Here is an 18,501-nt window from a genome sequence, read left to right on the forward strand (position 1 = left end):
TAAGTCTGCTGCTGCATTGTGCGTCTTTGTTTCCCTGATCTCAATGCTTCTTATTTTCTACATCTTTAACTTAAAGCTGATTTTTTCCGACATCTATATCAGTTTAAGTTTCTGTAGTATGGAATGGTGTGTTGTGTTTTTGTTTTTTTTTCCAGACTTACGATTGTTACTGTCGGAGGTACCTATATGTTCTTTGTAGAAAGTAGCTGTCAGGGTGGCAGCAGGTCCAGGGCTCAAAATATTCATGTTTTTTGTACTACATGGGATATTTATGTCACCAGCAAAGCCTAACAAGCAGCTGGTCTGGGGGTGATTATCCCCTTTGGCCAATAACTCTCTCCTTTTGTTCCATTTGTCTTCTATTCATTTTGCCTAACAGTAACTCTTTTATTGCTGGTCTTATTAACTTAGGCTTCTCAGTTTTTTAACAATAGCAATGGCATTATCACTTCTAATACTGCACCTGATCATTGCATGTCTTTTCATTTTGTGAGAACTCAAAATTTTATTAATAGTTAGTTACACTCTTAATTTGTGCAGCTGTTCTTGATGCAATACTTAGCTGGAAATCAAGGGAGAGCATGTCATTCCATGTTAAACTAAGATACATTTTGAAGATTGTGTCAGCTGCTGCATGGGTTATAGTTCTTCCAGTTACTTACGCTTATACTTGGGAGAATCCTCCTGGATTTGCTCAAACCATCAAAAGTTGGTTTGGAAATAATTCAAAATCACCTTCCTTGTTTATTTTGGCTGTTGTTATCTACTTGTCACCAAATATGCTTGCTGCGATCTTGTTTCTTTTTCCCTTCATTCGTCGATTCCTTGAGAGATCAAATTATAGGATTGTGATGCTCATGATGTGGTGGTCACAGGTATTGCATTGTCATCTTTTCATTTTCATATTTCTAGTAGTCACTTGTAAAATGAAAAGAGCATACTACTAGTACCAAAACTGCTCAAATGTGAATGCTTTTATCTGATAGTATTTGTGCATATGATTCTTGCAGCCTCGTCTCTATGTTGGGAGGGGAATGCATGAAAGCACGTTTTCTCTGTTCAAGTAGGATCTCAATGTCCAGAATATTGTTTAGATTTTCTGCTACTAATGAAGAAATGGAAGTTTTTTTATTTTTTATTTTTAAATAAAAATAAAAATAAAAATAAAAATATTTTGTCTCATTATTATATTTTTGAAAATTCAGGTACACAATGTTCTGGGTTCTTCTAATAATAACAAAGTTGGCATTCAGTTACTATATAGAGGTGTGTCTCCTGTTCATTCTTGAACTTTTATTGTTTTAATATTCAAAAACACATTAATCAGTAGCGCTAGCCTTCTGTTATGTATTTGTCTAGCCTTATTTGGATATGGCAATGAGTCATTGCTTTTGAATGCTGCCTTGTGTCCTTCATGTCAACGGAACAGCAAACAGCATAGGAAAAGATTTCTTTCCTTACTTCAGTCATTTATTTCCTTATATTTCAATTCATTATTTTGTACAGTTAGCATATATTTAGTTTACATGTATAGGGCTTGCCAGATTGTAGGTTACTGTATAGGGCTAGAATCATGCTAGACCTTATTTACTTTCCATGTATAGCATTCTTGTAAAGTCTATATCTATTATACAGAACTCAAGGCCAATTCATTCGGCCTTTCACAAAATATTTGACATGGTATCAGAGCCATCCGCCTGCTAGGTTTTTTTTCCCTTCAATTTTTTTTTTGTCTTCTTGGTTTCGTGGCTGTTGTGGTTTTGTTCTCTCTTCTGGAATTTTTCTCTATTCTTTCGGTACTTTTGTGGCTGCGTGGCTGTTGGCACCGTAGGTTTCTGGGTTGCCATTTATTCCTCTAGTTTATGTTCTTGTGATTCTCGGCAAGAAGGCAACAATTTTCTGGTGCTTTTTGTGACTTTCGGCAAGTAGGCGCAGCACGTTTCTGGTTTGCCACTTATTTCTCCAGTTTCTGTTGCTGTTTGCGACTCTCGGCAAGCAGGCAATAGCTTTCTGTTGCTGTTTCTGGCACTTATCTTCTCGGCACAACAGGTTTTTGTTCAAGATTTGATTTTTAGTGCAGTTTCTTTTTGGTTCAAGATTTAATTTTTTAGTGCAGGGAGGTTGTTCTTGGTTTTTCTTTGTACCTGCATTGTTTATTTTGGGCTTCTAGATTTTTTGGTGGTTTGTTTCTTTTGGCATAGTGTTTTTTTTTTTTTGGGCTTCTCGATTTTCTCCATTATTTTGCATGGACTCTGTACCTGTGTGCGCCAAGTTTATGGGCAACAATTATTCTACGTGGGCTTTTCAGTCCTAAAGGGAAAAGATCTTTGGGGTCATATTCATGGCATAGATTGTGCACCCAATCCTGATAAATCCAAGGAGTCCGCAACTTGTCCTTCATGGGTTGTGCTTGATGCTCGGATTATCTCTTGGCTTCTTGGCTTGGTTGAGCCACATATTGTCCCCAACTTGGGACCTTATCGCACCACTCAATCCATGTGGACTTATTTTAAAACAGTATATCATCAAGATAACGGTGCCCGTTGTTTTCAGTTAGAGCATGCGATTGCCATGTTTCAACATAACAATCGTTCCATCCAAGACTATTATTCGGGGTTTCTGACTCTTTGGAATGAATATTTTAATCTGGTTATTGCGGATGTTCCTGTGGCTTCTCTTCCCATTATTCAACCTTTTCACGAGACTAGTCGTTGTGATTAGTTTCTTATGAAACTCCGCCCCAAGTATGAATTTGTTCGCTCGTCTTTGCTAAATCGCTCTCCTGTTCCTTTTCTAAATGTTTGTTTTGGTGAGTTACTTCGTGAAGAACAATGACTTAGTACTCAAGTTACTTTGGCACAGTCTCATGGTAGTTTCGGGTATGTTCCTGTGGCTTATGCTGCTCAACGACGAGGCCCGCCTGCGCATTCTAGCACTTCGCAGTGTTTTTACTACAAAGATTTTTGACATATCACTGCTAATTGTTCCAAGAAATTCTGCTCTTATTGCAAGAAGAAGGGTCACATTATCAAAGAATGCCGTATCCGCCTATAGAATCGTTAGGCCCAAGCATTCCAGGCTTCTGTTAGTGTACTCCCCACAATGACTTTTGCGGCCCCTGGCTCTTCTTCAGGTGGCTTCTCTGTTCTTGCCCCTTCTTTAGCGAATTACTGCAGACCCGAAATGGTGCAACAGATGCTAAGTTCAGCATTATCAGCAATGGGGCTTCAAGATAACAATTCTACTAATCTTTGGTATGTGGACTCGGGTGCCTCTAATCACATGACAAATAATCCCACTACCTTGTGTCATGTTCGGCCCTACGCTGGTCAATTTGCTATTCAGACTGCCAATGGCAGTTCTTTGCCAATAGCTGCTTTCGAAGATGCCTCTTCTAAGTTCACTAGTGTGTTTCTTGCTCCTCAATTTTCCACAAATCGTATTTTTGTTGGTCAATTAGTTGATAACAATTGTGCTGTTAATTTTTCTGGTACTGGTTGTGTTGTGTAGGACCAAGTAATGGGGGAGCCGATCGTGAAGGGACCTAAGGTGGGGCGCTTTTTTTCACTACTTTTGCCTGTTCTAGCACATTCTCCAGTTTCTTCTTTTAAGTCTTTTGCTTGTAATAATGTTTCAGATCTTAGTATGGTGTGGCATCGTTGTTAGCCATCCCAATACGTAGATGTTATCTCATGTATTGAATTCTGGTTTACTTGGTAATAAAGAATGTTCTTCTTTATCTCTTGAGTGTGCCTCCTGCAAACTTGGTAAAAGCAAAACTCTTCCCTTCCCTTTGCATGCTAGTAGAGCTTCTTAATGTTTTGAGCTTATCCATAGCGATGTTTGGGGACCTTCCCTGATTAGTTCACAGGAAAAATTTAAATACTATGCGACTTTCATTGATGATCGTAGTAGATTTACTTGGGTCTACTTTCTTCGTTCTAAATTTGAGGTTTTTTGTACTTTCACTGAGTTTTTAGCATATGTTGACAATCAATTTTCTACTTCTATTAAGACATTACATATTCTAGTGGTGAATATGTGTCTACTGAGTTTCAGACATTTTTGGATTCTAAAGGCATTATTGATCAACGTTCATGTCCTGCTACTCCCCAACAGAATGGAGTAGCTGAACGGAGAAATCTTCATCTCCTAGGTGTGGTCCGTACTCTCTTGCTGGAATTCTCTGTTCCATCCATGTTCTGGGTTGAGGCTTTGAAAACTGTTACTTGATTAATCGTTTACCTTCTCAAGTCCTACTCATGGAGTCTCCCTATTTTCGTTTACTTGCTAAGCAACCTAGTTACGATAACCTCCGTACCTTTGGTTGTGTATGTTTTGTTCATTTACCTGCTCATGAGCGACATAACTTATCTGCTCAATCTGTTCGATGTGCATTCTTGGGATACAATGTGTGTCAAAAGGGATTTGTTTACTGTGATCCTGCATTACATCGTACATGCATTTCTAGGAGAAAATCAACATTTTTTTCCTATATCCCCTATACCCTCCTCTCCTATTGTGATTCTCCCCTCCTTTGAGGAGCAATTCTCAAATCTTCATGCGGTCAGTTCTTGTTTTAAATCAGGTATCGAGTATATGCGGCACCCTCCGCCCATTGTCTCTTTCGGTAGCGCATCTGATATTTGATCCTACCACGCTCCATATTCAGTTAGTTGTAGCACCTCAAGAGCCTTTGGTACGTCGCTCTTCTCGAGTTACCCCCGCACAGGTAAGGGTTTCCCTTCTCAAGTTTTGGTAATTCTATTTCGGCTCTTACTACTGCATTGTCCAGTTTAGATATTCCCACTTCCTACTCACACGCTACCAAACATGATTGTTGGCGACAAGCTATACAGAAAGAAATTGTTCCTATGAGTTGTAAATGGGTTTACTCAGCCAAGGTCCGATCTGATGGAAGTTAGGATCGTCACAAAGCTCGTCTTGTTGCACTTGGGAATAATCAGGAATATGGTGTCAATAATGAAGAGACCTTTGCTCTTTTGGCTAAGATGACTACTTTTCGTATGTTTCTGGCTATTGCTGCTTCCAATGAGTGGCCACTACATCAAATGGATGTGAAGAATGCTTTTCTTCACGGGGATCTTAAAAAGTGTATTTATAGGAAGCCACCCTGAGCTTATTTCCCTCTCCGATTTCACATGTGTGTAAGCTTCGTCGTTCTCTTTATGGTCTCAAACAATCTCCGAGGGCTGGGTTTGATAAATTTTGCACCACTTTATTACAATTCTCATTCAAACAGAGCAAGTATGACACTTCATTGTTTCTTTGGAAATCAGACATGGGTATTGTTCTTTTGATTTATGTTGATGATATTGTGATTACTGGTTCTGATTCTACTTTACTTGCTCAGCTCAAGACTCATCTCTCAGAGTCCTTTCATATAAGAGGTCTCGGGGGTCTCACATATTTTCTTGGTTTTGAGGTGAATCATAGTCTCTCAGGTATTTCACTTAATCAACACAAGTATGCTAGTGACTTGGTGGCCACAGCTGGCCTTTAGAAGGCTATTTCTATTGATACTCCCATGGAATTAAATGTCAAGCTTTGCAAAGAGGAGGGTGACTTGCTGATCCCAGTTTATACGGGAAGTTGGTGGGTAGTCTTGTCTATCTCCCTATTACTAGACCAAACATTTCTTTTGCTGTATAACAAGTTAGCCAATTATTTCAGACGACTCATCATCTTTATTTGGCTTCTGTCCGTAGGATCATACGCTTTGTTCAGGGCACTACTGCCTGTGGTTTATTTTTCCCTTCAGGCAATTCTACTCGCCTTTTTGCTTATAGCGATGTAGATTGGGCTGATTGTGTGGATACACGTCGCTAGGGGTGAGCATAATTCGGGGAAACCCGAATTAACCTACCGAAACTGGTCGGTTCGGTTCGGCTATGAACACATGATCGGTCGGTTCGGTTATGGTTTTACAAAGTTCGGTTAATTGGTTAATTGGTTCGGTTAAGAGGAATGTTAATTCAGTTAACCGAAATAACCGATTTAATAATTAATTAAAATTTAAATATAAATTAGTATATGTTAATTTGTTAATATGTTAATTAGTATATGCTAATTTGTTAATATGTTAATTAGTATATGTTAATATGTTAATATGTTAATTTGTTAATATGTTAATCAATATTTGGTAAAAAATCTACAATTATATTATGTTTTTATTAATTAATTTCAAATTAATTCGGTTATCCGAATTATCCAAAAAGGTAATTTGGTCAGGTTCAGTTAACAATTCTCATTAATTGAAAATTTCGGTTAATTATTGGCCGAACCAACCGTTTGCTCATCCCTACACGTCGCTCCATCATTGGTTGGTGTGTCTTCTTAGGTGATGCATTGATCTCTTGGAAGAGTAAGAAGCAAGACAGAGTTTCAAAGTCATTGACGAAATCTGAATACCGAGTGATGTCTCTTGCTTGTTCTAAAATTATTTGGCTTTGAGGCTTGCTTGGTGAGCTAGATTTTTCTCTGACTGATCCTACACCTCTACATGCCGATAATTCGAGTGCTATCCAGATCATGGTCAATCTTGTCCATCATGAGCGCATGAAGCATATTGAAGTCGGTTGTTACTCTATCCGTGAAGCATTTGAAGCTCGTGTTATCACTCGTCCACACATTTCCATTGAATTACAAATTGCGGATATCTTCACCAAGGCTCCCACTCGTCATCGGCATTGCTTCCTAGGTAGCAAATTTATGCTTGTTGATCAACCCGCATCAATTTGAGGGGGGCTGTCAACGGAACAGCAAACAGCAAAGCAGAAGATTTCTTTCCTTACTTCAGTCCTCATTTATTTCCTTATATTTCAATTCATTATTTTGTACAATTAGCATATATTTAGTTTACGTGTATAGGGCTTGATAGATTATAGTTTACTTGTATAGGGCTAGAATCATGCTAGACCTCATTTACCTTCCATGTATAGCATTCTTGTAAAGTCTATATACAATATACAGAACTAAGGCCAATTCATTCGGCCATTCACTAAATATTTGACACTTCAGATCTGGAAATAAATATTTTAGTACTATGTGGTGCCTTTTTTTTAATCAGCAAAGAGAAATATTATTAATTGAAGGATGAAGGCATCAAGGCGATGCCACCTAAGTGCAATGGACAGAAAACAACACAACCCTTAATGTTCCTTCCAACCAGCCGGCTTTTCCAGCTAGAAAATCATAGCTATCCAATGGTCAATGACGGCCTGACAGATTGAAACCATTCACTCACAAGCTCTCCTGCTCCTCTCCATCCACACTGCCTAGAAAATAGCTGGGGCGATGGGGGAAAGAGGCTTTCTTCCTTCCTTGTTCGGATCCTTCTTCAATCCCATAGTTCGCCCTTCACCATGGCTCCAGCCACTTCTTCTTGACCACAGAGATGACCAAGTTCCATATTTTTCTGGTCCAAGAACAACGCAATAGAATGTGCCCAACCATTTCAGCCTGCTCCAGGCATTAAAAGCACCTATTAATGAGAGGTAAGTCCTTCTCTTGAAGGTTGTCTGCTGCCCATGTGAAAAAAACAACCTTTGTAGGGCTGCAGTTTTGCAAATGAGTTTCCAAGGGAAATCACTGCTGCACTCAGCCATGGACCTAGGGTGTTTATAATAAGATTTGCTTGTGAAGTCTCCATCCTTGTCTAAGGGCCATTTGGGCTCATTGATGGTGGCTGGCACTGGATCTTTTAAAGACTGTTGTAGGAATCTGATAGCGTATCAGACTCCCAGTTAAAAGTATTCCTAATCAAGGTCAACTCCAGGTGTTGGCAAATGAGAGCATCTTTGTCACATGTTAGCATGAAGATAGAAGGGTAAATAGTGCTGAGCTGGGACTTGCTACACCTTATATCATCCCAAAAGAACACATCCTCCCTATTCTCCACATGAAAGTAAATGAGAGTGAAGAATTTCTCCTATCCTTTCCTCATGTATCTCCGAACACCTGTACTATGCCTTCCTTCAACTCGTTTGAGGCCCAACCATTATGATGGAGGCCATACTTGGTAGCAACGACTTCCCTCCAGGAATTATTTTTCTGTGTCATGGACCTCAAGCCTAAACCTCCTTTTTTAATGGTTTTAAAAACTCCCAATCTAACAAGATGATATTTATAAACCTCGCCCTTGTTCCCCCATAGGAATCTTCTTTGGGTACCTTTCAATCTCTTGGCTACCGCACCAGGGATGAGTGAAACATGAAATAAGCCATCAGATTGGATGAAGTACTGTTAATGTGTGTGAGTCTACTGTTTTTTGACAGATAGTTCGTTTTCCAACCAGCAAGCTTCCTTTCAAGTTTTCCAACGATAAATACCCTTATCTTTGAGCCTGGCTCCCAAGGGGAGATTGAGGTAGGTAATAGGAAAGGCTCCAAGCTTGCAGCCTAAAAGTCCCGCGTCACAAATCCCAACTGGAATGAATTCAATTTTGCCCAGATCCACTTTTAAGCCTGAGACTGCTTCAAAAATGCGAGGATGCATCTAGGAATAAAGATTCTCCTGGATTCCTTGCAAAAGTCTGTCACCTGCAAAAGTTTCCTGGGTTCCTTGCAAAAGTCTGTCACCTGCGAAAGGGAGATGGGAGATTACAGTAAAGTCATTGTTCCTTCCAATGCTAAGCCCCTTGAGCAGGTCTCCTTCAATGGCATTGGTTATCGTTAGGCTCAACACTTCCATTAACATGATGAACAAACAGGGAGAGGGGGTTTCTTTGTCTTAGACCACGAGACGATTTGGAAGGAAAAAAAAAACGTGGGCCAGCCATTAACAAGCACTTAGATTGACGGGTAGAGATACAATAAGGTATCCAACTACACCAGATTTCCTCAATCAGAGGAAATTAAGAATCTGTTGATCCTTGAGTGTGAGGGAGCCTCCCTTGAGTTTGACCATGTGAAGGAGCCTCCAATGAGAGGCAGGTCAATGTTGATGCATTGTAGCCACATTCTTTTGGAACCTTTCCTTGTTAATTGGCAGTATGCATGCTTGATAAGAGTGAATGCCTGCCGGCACTTTATCTGGCATGCAGTAAATCCATTTTTCCCAACCGAAAAAAAAGAAAAATAGTCAGGTTTGAGGTGTGAGAAGTAAATTTTTCTATGATTGTCATATTTTGTTAGAAATGTTGAAGTTATGTAGTACCTTAACTGTCTCTGAAGTCTTGAGATGTTCTGTTATATCCAATGAATTTTCATGATTAGCATTTCTGCTAGAGCATGTCGTTATTGAGCTGTCCGGCTGTCGTGTTTAAGAAACAAAGTTAAATCCTGTACTACCTGATAATTGTGAATGTTTTTGTTGTTTGGTAAATGTACTAAGAAAGAAAGGTTTTCATATGCTCAATGTTAAATATATAAGTGCATACTTGCCTTCGTTTTGGTAATTTAGTCCCTAATCAAATTTTTGGTGAGTGATGCCTTTGTATTCCTTCTTGTTTAGAGCTTGTAGTTATAGTGTTATTTGAAATTCATCAACAGAATGCTGCTGGTTAATTAGCAAAAAATGCAGAAATAAGAATGGCAATCAAGCCACAAATCTCACTTTGTTGTGTTGACTATATGCAATGTTCTTTAAAAGGGTAAGAAGACATAAGGCAAGGCATTTTAGCCCTTTGGAGATTAGGCGCAAGCCTCCAGGCCTTTAGCTGTAAATCTTACTAATTTTACATTTTAATTTATGTAAATAAATTAAATATATTTTTTTTAATACTGAATATAATTTGTATGCTAGTTGTTGACTATTCAAAAAACTGACTTGAATTTTTTAAGTAGATCATTTGAGAGACAGTAATAACTTTACAAAGTTCGAATAATTTTCATGATCTATGATGCGATTCTGAATTATTTTGGAAAGGTTGAAATAGTAATGGAGTATACTTAATGGACTATTGAATCTTGGGCACCCAAAGGGCCACTCTACATCATATTTAATAAACTTCCTAACGTTATCTGAGAATTAATCAATAGACATGATGTGGTTAAACAGTGGGCAAATCTTGCATTCAAAGCTAACTTATATCATCTAGTTACAAATTAGTGAATGAGGCACCTTATGGTAGGCTGAAAATTTCTGTTTTTTATTCTACTTCCTGTGGCAGTCCATGTTCTAAGTGGATAGGCCTGAGTAGTTTATGAGATTGGACTGCTTTTAGGTGCTTGTAAAATTTTACTGATTGTGCTCTTGTAAATTTTATGGGCATTTCAATTATATTACTGCAGTCTGAGACTCAATTTGTTTAATGAGCAGTCACGTTTCCTGTGCAGATAAAGCCTCTAGTGGGTCCAACGAAAGCTATCATGAACGTTCCCATAAGAAATTTTCAGTGGCACGAGTTTTTTCCCCGTGGTAACAGAAATTAATAACAGGACATTTAAAAATTTTATTCATTAAGAAAATGGTTCATTCATGTTTTCTTTCTTTGCAGCAAAGAACAACATTGGTGTTGTGATTGCACTCTGGGCTCCAATCATTCTTGTATGGGCTATCATATTCTGATGTTTCTATCTCTCCTCCCCCCCCGCCCCCCCCCCCCCGGTTTGTTTAAGCCGCAATTCAAGTTCTCATGCTGTGATTTTTTGTAGGTCTATTTTATGGATACTCAAATTTGGTACGCCATATTCTCCACGTTATTTGGAGGCATCTATGGTGCATTCCGCCGTCTTGGAGAGGTTAGTTTATTTATAATTTTTTTTTTCCCTTTGTAACACCATTTGTTTGCTTTATTTCTTAATATATTAGAATTCTTGTTGGTTTTGTTAGTCATGAAGCATCTTGATGTTGGTACCAACTGGAAAGGAATTCTTAATATATTCTTTCTTTATGCATGGTTGTGATGTAGTATAGATTTAAGCAATTTGTATATCTTTTCCCTGATAGCAAATGGGGGTAGGATGGGGGTAGAATGGTTTTCAACTCATTTCAAATTGATTCCATTCTTTGGCTTCTATGTATTTAATAATGTCTATTCTTGTGAATTTTTATCTTAGCTAAATTGCTGCGGATGATGGCATGATAATATTTACTTTTCTACTGTCAGCTTGGTGATCTTACCATGGTGATCTGCCATTTGTTGTTGTTCTGTCTTTCTTATTCTTGTTCTTTGCAAAAGATATGATAATATTTGGATGAGTGTTAAATATTTTTTTCCTGGATATAAAATTTACATTTGGAGTGGGAGAAAATCTGAAGAATGTGGACTGAGGCATTTAAAAAAATTATTGAACAGAACTTAAAATTTTAACAGAAGGGATTGGGTTTAAATATGCTAAATAGTGGAAAATAATTCATTTAACTGATTTGAAGGCCTACTTGGTATTGTTTGTGCATTGGAATTGCTCACGGAAAGCTGTGAAAAAACATTCATCATTCCTTTGCCTTTTAAATTTGGGAATTTGCTACTCACTTTAGTATAAAATTTATCTTTACTTAATGCTATCCTTTTACCTTTCTTTTATTTTTATTTTATTTCTCTAACTTCATCTATTGCTTGTAGATTCGAACATTAGGAATGCTAAGATCTCGGTTTCAATCGTTGCCTGGTGCTTTTAACGCCTGCTTAATTCCAGAAGAGAAGAGTGAACCAAAGAGGAAAGGGCTGAAGGCTACTTTTTCTCGCCGCTTTGCTGAGGTTAGCATTTTTGTTATTAATCTGTACCTGTAATCATTTTGAGTTTGTCATGCATCTGTATTATTATGTTAAAGTAATTATAAAACTATTTATCATTTTGAACTCCTTGTTGCAGATTGAGTCTAATAAGATGAAAGAAGCAGCAAGATTTGCTCAGTTATGGAACAAAATAATCAGTAGTTTTAGGGAGGAGGATCTTATAAGCAATAAGTAATTCTCATAATGATGCTATCCTAAATTCAAGTTCCTGTCAAACTGCAACATTGTTTTGGTTTCACTATATTTCTCTTGGATATATTTGAAATTTTCTATGTTCTTTTGAGCGCAGTCTGCTGAATTTTTCCTTCTCAGGGAAATGGACCTGTTGCTTGTCCCATATTGCGCTGACCAAGATTTGGATCTCATACAGTGGCCTCCATTTTTACTTGCTAGCAAGGTCTATCCTCTGTATAATTATTCCCTTTCAGGAATTTTTGAAACTCTTGTTGCTATATATTCATTTTCATTTATTCTGCTTTTGTTTTGCAGATCCCAATAGCACTAGATATGGCTAAGGATAGCAATGGTAAAGACCGAGAGCTGAAAAAGAGGATTGAAGCTGACAACTATATGTCCTGTGCTGTTCGTGAGTGCTATGCTTCATTTAAGAACATTATTAAACTCTTAGCTCGGGGGGACCGTGAGAAAGGGTAAGTGCTTGTAGAGTCTTAAGGCATGGTTGCAGTATGAAAACAGGTTGCATGTTTATCTTCTGTTATATAGTTTGGATGCCTTTCTTATCACTACATTTCCTAATGTATTTTGTTCATTACTGCAATGACTTTTTCAGGGTTATATACCAAATATTTGATAAAGTTGACGAACATATTAGAGTCGGTGATCTAATAACTGAATACAGGATGAGTGCTCTTCCTGGCCTCTATGAGCACTTTGTTAAGCTTATCAAACTTTTGGTAAATATATAGTGTTATTACAGTATGTGTATATATTCTTTGAATTACTGTTGAGATATGGAGTTGGTGGGCAGACTTGACAATAACAGTATTGTTTTCACAGTTAGAGAATAAGCAGGAGGACAAGGATCAAGTTGTGATTCTTTTCCAGGACATGCTGGAGGTAGCAACAAAGGACATAATGATGGAAGATCAAGACTCCAGGTAGAGTACTTGTTTAATTTCCTAATTTTGTGTTTGTGTGAATATCATGTTGCAATTCTTACTGTTCAGACATCTTAAATCACAGCTGGCTGGATTCAACTCATGGTGGATCAGGGCATGAGGGCATGACCCCACTAGACCATCACATTCAATTATTTGCATCAGATGGAGCAATCAATTTTCCAATTGATGCATCAGAAGCATGGAAAGAGAAGGTTTGTTGCATTGTTAGGAATATGTCAGAAATATGGAGTTTTAATTTTTCTTTTTCCCATTTCATACTTGGTAGTTTCCTTTTTTGTAGATCAAGCGGCTCTATCTATTACTTACTGTGAAGGAATCTGCAATGGATGTTCCATCCAACTTAGAAGCTAGAAGGCGCATATCATTCTTCTCAAATTCGTTGTTTATGGACATGCCTGCAGCACCTAAAGTTCGGAACATGCTTTCATTCTCGTAAGTAGCTATGATCTTTTGGATCACATAAATTTATCATATTTTCACTGCTCCAATGAGCAAGATTATATTCGGCTTTATAACTCCGCCTATGATGTACTTAATGTCCTAATTTTTTTCACACACAGTCCGTCTAAAGCCCTTGTAAAGGAAGAGGGTTGAGTTAGGTAGTTGATAGTCAGCCTGAAATTTGTTAGATCACTATGATATGAATCTTTACCGAATATTTCTTGGGGCGTCCCCTATGAGCGACACGTTACACTTGTACCATCCAGGTGTAGCGAAAAGTGGGCTAGGTCGTCGCCCCGAAGCGACACGCCATGTCGACGCCCTAGTACGGCGTTGCTGGTCTTATAGCCGTCCTACTTTTAATTTTAAGGGTATTCTACAATCAAAAAGCACACTTGAAACACTTATCCATTTTACCAAACTTGCTTTAACTTTATGCATCACATCATCTTCAATTTCTCCTTTAGCTTGCATAATGGATCCAAGATATCGAAATCTATAAGTGTTATTTATTTCTTCATCATTATGTTTAACTTTGTCTCCAATATTCCTCCGACCATTACTGAAATTACATTTCATATATTCTGTCTTATTTCTACTTATCCTAAAGCCTCTTGATTCCAAAGCTTCTCTCCATAATTCTAACTTAGTCTCTATTTCGCCCCTAGTTTCATTAATCAATACAATATCATTTGCAAACAACTTACACCATGGCACCTCATTTTGAATGTTTTTAATCAGTTGATCCATCACTAAATCAAAAAGATAAGGGCTCAAACCAGATCCTTGATGTACACCTATGGTGAGTGGAAATTCTCTAGTTTCTCCATCTATAGTCCTTACATTAATCATCACTCCATAATACATATCCTTAATGACATCAATATACCCATACCTACAATTTTTTTTTTTTTTGTTTTTCTAAATCTCACCTTTGAACTTCTTTAGATACTCTTATCATATGCTTATTCTAAGTCAATAAATACCATGTGCAAGTCCCTCATCTTTTCCCTAAACTTTTTCATTAATCTTCTTAAAATATATATGGCTTCTGTGGTAGATCTCCTAGGTATAAAACCTTATTGATTTTTTGAGACCTTCGTTTCTTGCCTTAATCTTTGTTCAACTACCCTTGCCCACAGTTTCATTGTATGACTCATAAGTTTAATTCTATGATAGTTATTATAATTTTGAATACCTCCTTTATTTTTGTATATAGGTATTAAAGTGTTTTTCCTCCATTCATCTAGCATTTTCTTAGTTTTTGTGTGTTAAATAAATTAGTTAAAAATATAATTCTGTTATCACCTAAGCATTCCCATGTTGGAACAGAAGAATAGAAAAATAGAAAAAACAGAGAAGAAAAATACTGAAAAATGCCTTTTAATTTACTGATTTGATGAAGAAATTACATATATAAAAAACTACAGTGTTGCAACACTTTTTGCTGGATTTTTGAAATTCTTTTCTATTTTTTCACTACTTAAAATGACTGGGATAAGACCACTATTTATAGGGCAGAGTACATGGGGAATAGATGGGAAATTTTAATATTCTAGGAACTTAACTCATTAAATAAACCTAAAAACAAGGCAAAGAATATGACAAATTCCTAGACTAAATAACTCTCTCCTGTGCTATTAATGGATGACAACTATATTCCATTTTGAAAAACTGAACAGAACTTTGAATAAGAATCACATTGGCTGCAACTTGCTGACTGAATAATTTTGTTGCTGAATGTTCTACTGACTGTAAGCTGAGTTGTCTGCTGACTTTTTAACTAAATAACTGAATTAACTAACTTCAATAGGTTCACGGCTTTCTCACAAATTCCCCTCTAAAGCTGTGAGTCTTAACATGTCTCTGAACTTCAAAAACTTCTCAGTAGTAATAGGTTTTGTGAGCATGTCTGCTGGTTGTTCATTAGTGCTGATGAATTCTAGCTGAATTTCTTCCTTCTGCACAAGGTCAAGAATAAAGTGATTTCTGACCTCAATATGCTTTGTCCTGGCATGAAAAACTGGGTTCTTAGTTAGAGCTTTTGCTGACGTATTATCACAATAAATGGTTGTAGGACCCTCTCAGCCAAACTCCTTCACAAGCAGCCTCTGTTGCTGAAATATATTCTGCTTTTGCAGATGACAAGGCAATAGTGTTTTGCTTTCTTGAACACCATGAAATGGTGCCATTTCCAAGGCAGAAAACATTTGCCGATGTGCTTTTTCGATCATCAACTGATCCGGTCCAGTCACTGTCAATGAAACCGGTCAAAACAAACTCAGAATCTTTGTTGTACTTCAGTCCAAGTTTTAGTGTGCCTTTAAGGTATCTTAATACCCTTTTTGCTGCTGCATAATGCACACTTGGGCTGTGCATGAACTTAGACAACATACTAACAGCTTTTGTAATATCAGGCCTAGTATGAGTCAAGTAAATAAGGGATCCAACTAAACTCCTTTACTGATTTTAGTCGAATTTCTTAGCTCCATCGTCACAATTTAATTTTTCATTTAGAGCCATAGGAATACTTACATCCTTACAGTCCTTCATATGAAATTTCTTCAAGATATCAGCTGCATACTTTTCTTGGGAAATGAAAATTTCCCTTCTTCGTTGCTTAACTTGCAACCCGAGGAAGTACTTCATGATCCCTAAGTCTGTCATCTCAAAATTTTTCATCATTGAGTGCTTAAAATCAGCAAGTAAATGAAGATTGCTTTCAAAGTAAATCAGATCATCAACATACAAGCAAACGATGATGAAATCATTTTTTTTTTTTTTTTTTAAATAAAGAGCTAGTTCATGAGAGCTTTTCTGAAATCTTGATTCTGAAAATAAGAATCAATCTTACTATTCCAAGCACGTGGAGCTTATTTGAGGCCATATAAAGCCTTGTTCAGTTTGTACACTTTTTCTTCTTTGCCCTTCACTTCATATCCACGTGGCTGCTCAACATAAACTACCTCATTCAGTTCTCCGTTGATAAACGCAGATTTAACATCCATTTGATACACATTTAACTCCAATTTGGCAGCTATTGCAAGTACAAGCCGAATTGTCTCAATTCTTGCAACCTGTGCAAAGGTCTCGTTGAAATCAATTTCAGGTTGTTGAGAATAACCTTTGGCAACCAATCTAGCCTTGTACTTTTGAATGGAACCATCCTCGTTGTACTTGGTTTTGTAAACCCACTTGAGACCAATGATGTCTTTGCCTTCAGGAGGATCCACAAGTTTCCATGTTGTTCTTTTCAATCACGTTCAACACTGCTTCCATGGCCTTTTTCCATTTTTTATCCTTTAGTGCATCTTCAAAATTCTGTGGCTCACAAGAGAAATGAGCAAATTCTGAATTTTCATTAGAAAAATAGCTTCTAAAATCACTATACCTCTTTGGAGGTTTTCTAACTCTTTCAGGTCTTCTTAGGACGAGTGAAGAGGATGAAGTTTCTTTATTTTCTGAATTTTCAGATTTTGAACTAAGGTTCCCGGGTGCAATTTTAGCTTCTGAAATTGCTGGATTCTGAGACTCAGTGGTTGATTTAGGTCTTGTTGCTTTAGCTAGTACAAAATCTGGAATATTTGTTGAGTTATGGCCGCTGGAAGTCCACTGACATACTCCCCTCTCGTCAAAGATGACATCTCTTGCCATTGTTAGCTTGTGATTAACAGGATTCAGCAGCCGGTAGCCCTTTGATTCATCGTTGTACCCATTAAACAGAAGCTTTTCTCCCCTCTGATCAAACTGGTCCTTATTAGGAGCTTTGTTGAGTGAGTAGGCTAGACAACCAAACACTTTCAGACGACTAAAATCTGGTTTTCTCCCACTCCAAGCTTCATAGGGAGTTCTATTCTTCACTGATCTTGTTGGTGACCGGTTTAACATATAGACAGTGGTATGTACAGCTTCAGCCCAAAGAGAATTAGGAATTCCTTTATCTTTTAACATGCTCCGGGCCATTTCAACAATGGTCCGGTTCTTTTTTTCAGCAACTCCGTTCTGCTGAGGGCTTCTACTCACTGTTAGTTGCCTTTGAAAGCCGTCCTTCTTGCAATAATTCATGAACTGGTGATAAATGAATTCACCTCCACGATCAGTTTTTAAGGTCTTCATTTTCAGCCCACTTTGCCTTTCAATGAGGGCTTTGAACTTTAAAAATATCGAGAAGACATTTGATTTTTGCTGAATAAAATACAACCATAACATTCTAGTAAAATCATCAACAAGAAGGATGAACTACCTTTTGTTTCCAAGAGAGTGTTCTTGTGGGACCAAAAATATTCGCATGAACAAGCTCCAAAGGAGCTTTGGCCCTCCAAGAAGTTTTGGGGAAAGGAAGGTGGTGCATCATCCCGTAAATACAACCTTTACAAACTCCTTAAATTTGATTTATTTGGAGAAGACCACAAACCATATCCTTTTTCTTGAGAAGCTGCAGTCCCTTATGATTCAAATGCCCATATCTGGGATGCCATAGTTGGGATTCGTTTGAAATTTAACTCTTCAAAGCCACTGGACTTGTGTAGTTGATGGAGAGTGGAAAAACCTTGTTTCGAGTCATCTCAACTTTAGCCATCAGTGAGTTCTTCTTCTTGTATATGATTCTGCATTCATTTTCTCGAAATGGACTTGATATCCTTTTTGAATTAACTGCCCCACACTTAAGAGATTGTGAGCAAGACTTGGGACATAAAGAACATCATTGATGAATTTTTGCTCACTTGATCTGGACTGCATTGCTATTACACATTTTCCTTCAACTTTTACAAATTTCCCATCACCAAGAATAACGAAATTTGAAGCATTTTCATCAATTTTAACAAATAACTCACGGTTACCTGTCATATGACTGCTGCAGCCACTGTCAAGGTACCAAACCTTGTCGTAGTTGCTTTCAGCATTGATACAAGTGAGAAACACTTGCTCTTCATCATTTTCCTTGCTGAAATTTGCTTCTGAACTTTCATTCTTCTTGTGCTAACAATTCTAGTTTGAATGGTTTGGAATGCGGCACCTTTTACACCTTAAATAGCATTCAACTGAGGTGTGATTTGACTTCTTGCATATAATGCAATTCTGTCCTTGATTGCTGGACCTTTGAGGCCGAAAAATTCCTGCCTCTGCCACGACCACGAGACTGATTATTTGGCCTCTTTGAGACTGGTCTTGTTGCTGAAAATTTCCATTCCTCTCTTGATTTTTCTTGTTCAATTT

At 37.6% G+C, this 18,501-nt stretch overlaps 1 protein-coding gene across 1 annotated transcript in view; it reads left to right on the top strand.

Annotated features, from left to right (window-relative positions):
- LOC131148616 (callose synthase 3) overlaps positions 1 to 18,501 on the top strand; it is a 75,909-nt gene that overhangs the window by 37,699 nt on the left and 19,709 nt on the right. Inside the window, exons 16-29 of the mRNA XM_058098452.1 lie at positions 541 to 875; positions 1,011 to 1,063; positions 1,206 to 1,266; positions 10,299 to 10,380; positions 10,460 to 10,509; positions 10,617 to 10,703; positions 11,528 to 11,662; positions 11,778 to 11,872; positions 12,014 to 12,098; positions 12,191 to 12,351; positions 12,492 to 12,615; positions 12,719 to 12,819; positions 12,905 to 13,034; positions 13,124 to 13,275. Of these exons, the coding sequence (XP_057954435.1) occupies positions 541 to 875; positions 1,011 to 1,063; positions 1,206 to 1,266; positions 10,299 to 10,380; positions 10,460 to 10,509; positions 10,617 to 10,703; positions 11,528 to 11,662; positions 11,778 to 11,872; positions 12,014 to 12,098; positions 12,191 to 12,351; positions 12,492 to 12,615; positions 12,719 to 12,819; positions 12,905 to 13,034; positions 13,124 to 13,275 (1,651 nt within the window). The remainder of the gene's footprint in view (positions 1 to 540; positions 876 to 1,010; positions 1,064 to 1,205; positions 1,267 to 10,298; positions 10,381 to 10,459; positions 10,510 to 10,616; positions 10,704 to 11,527; positions 11,663 to 11,777; positions 11,873 to 12,013; positions 12,099 to 12,190; positions 12,352 to 12,491; positions 12,616 to 12,718; positions 12,820 to 12,904; positions 13,035 to 13,123; positions 13,276 to 18,501) is intronic.

This window comes from Malania oleifera, chromosome 2 (genome assembly GCF_029873635.1).
Source record: "Malania oleifera isolate guangnan ecotype guangnan chromosome 2, ASM2987363v1, whole genome shotgun sequence".
NCBI lineage: Eukaryota > Viridiplantae > Streptophyta > Magnoliopsida > Santalales > Ximeniaceae > Malania > Malania oleifera.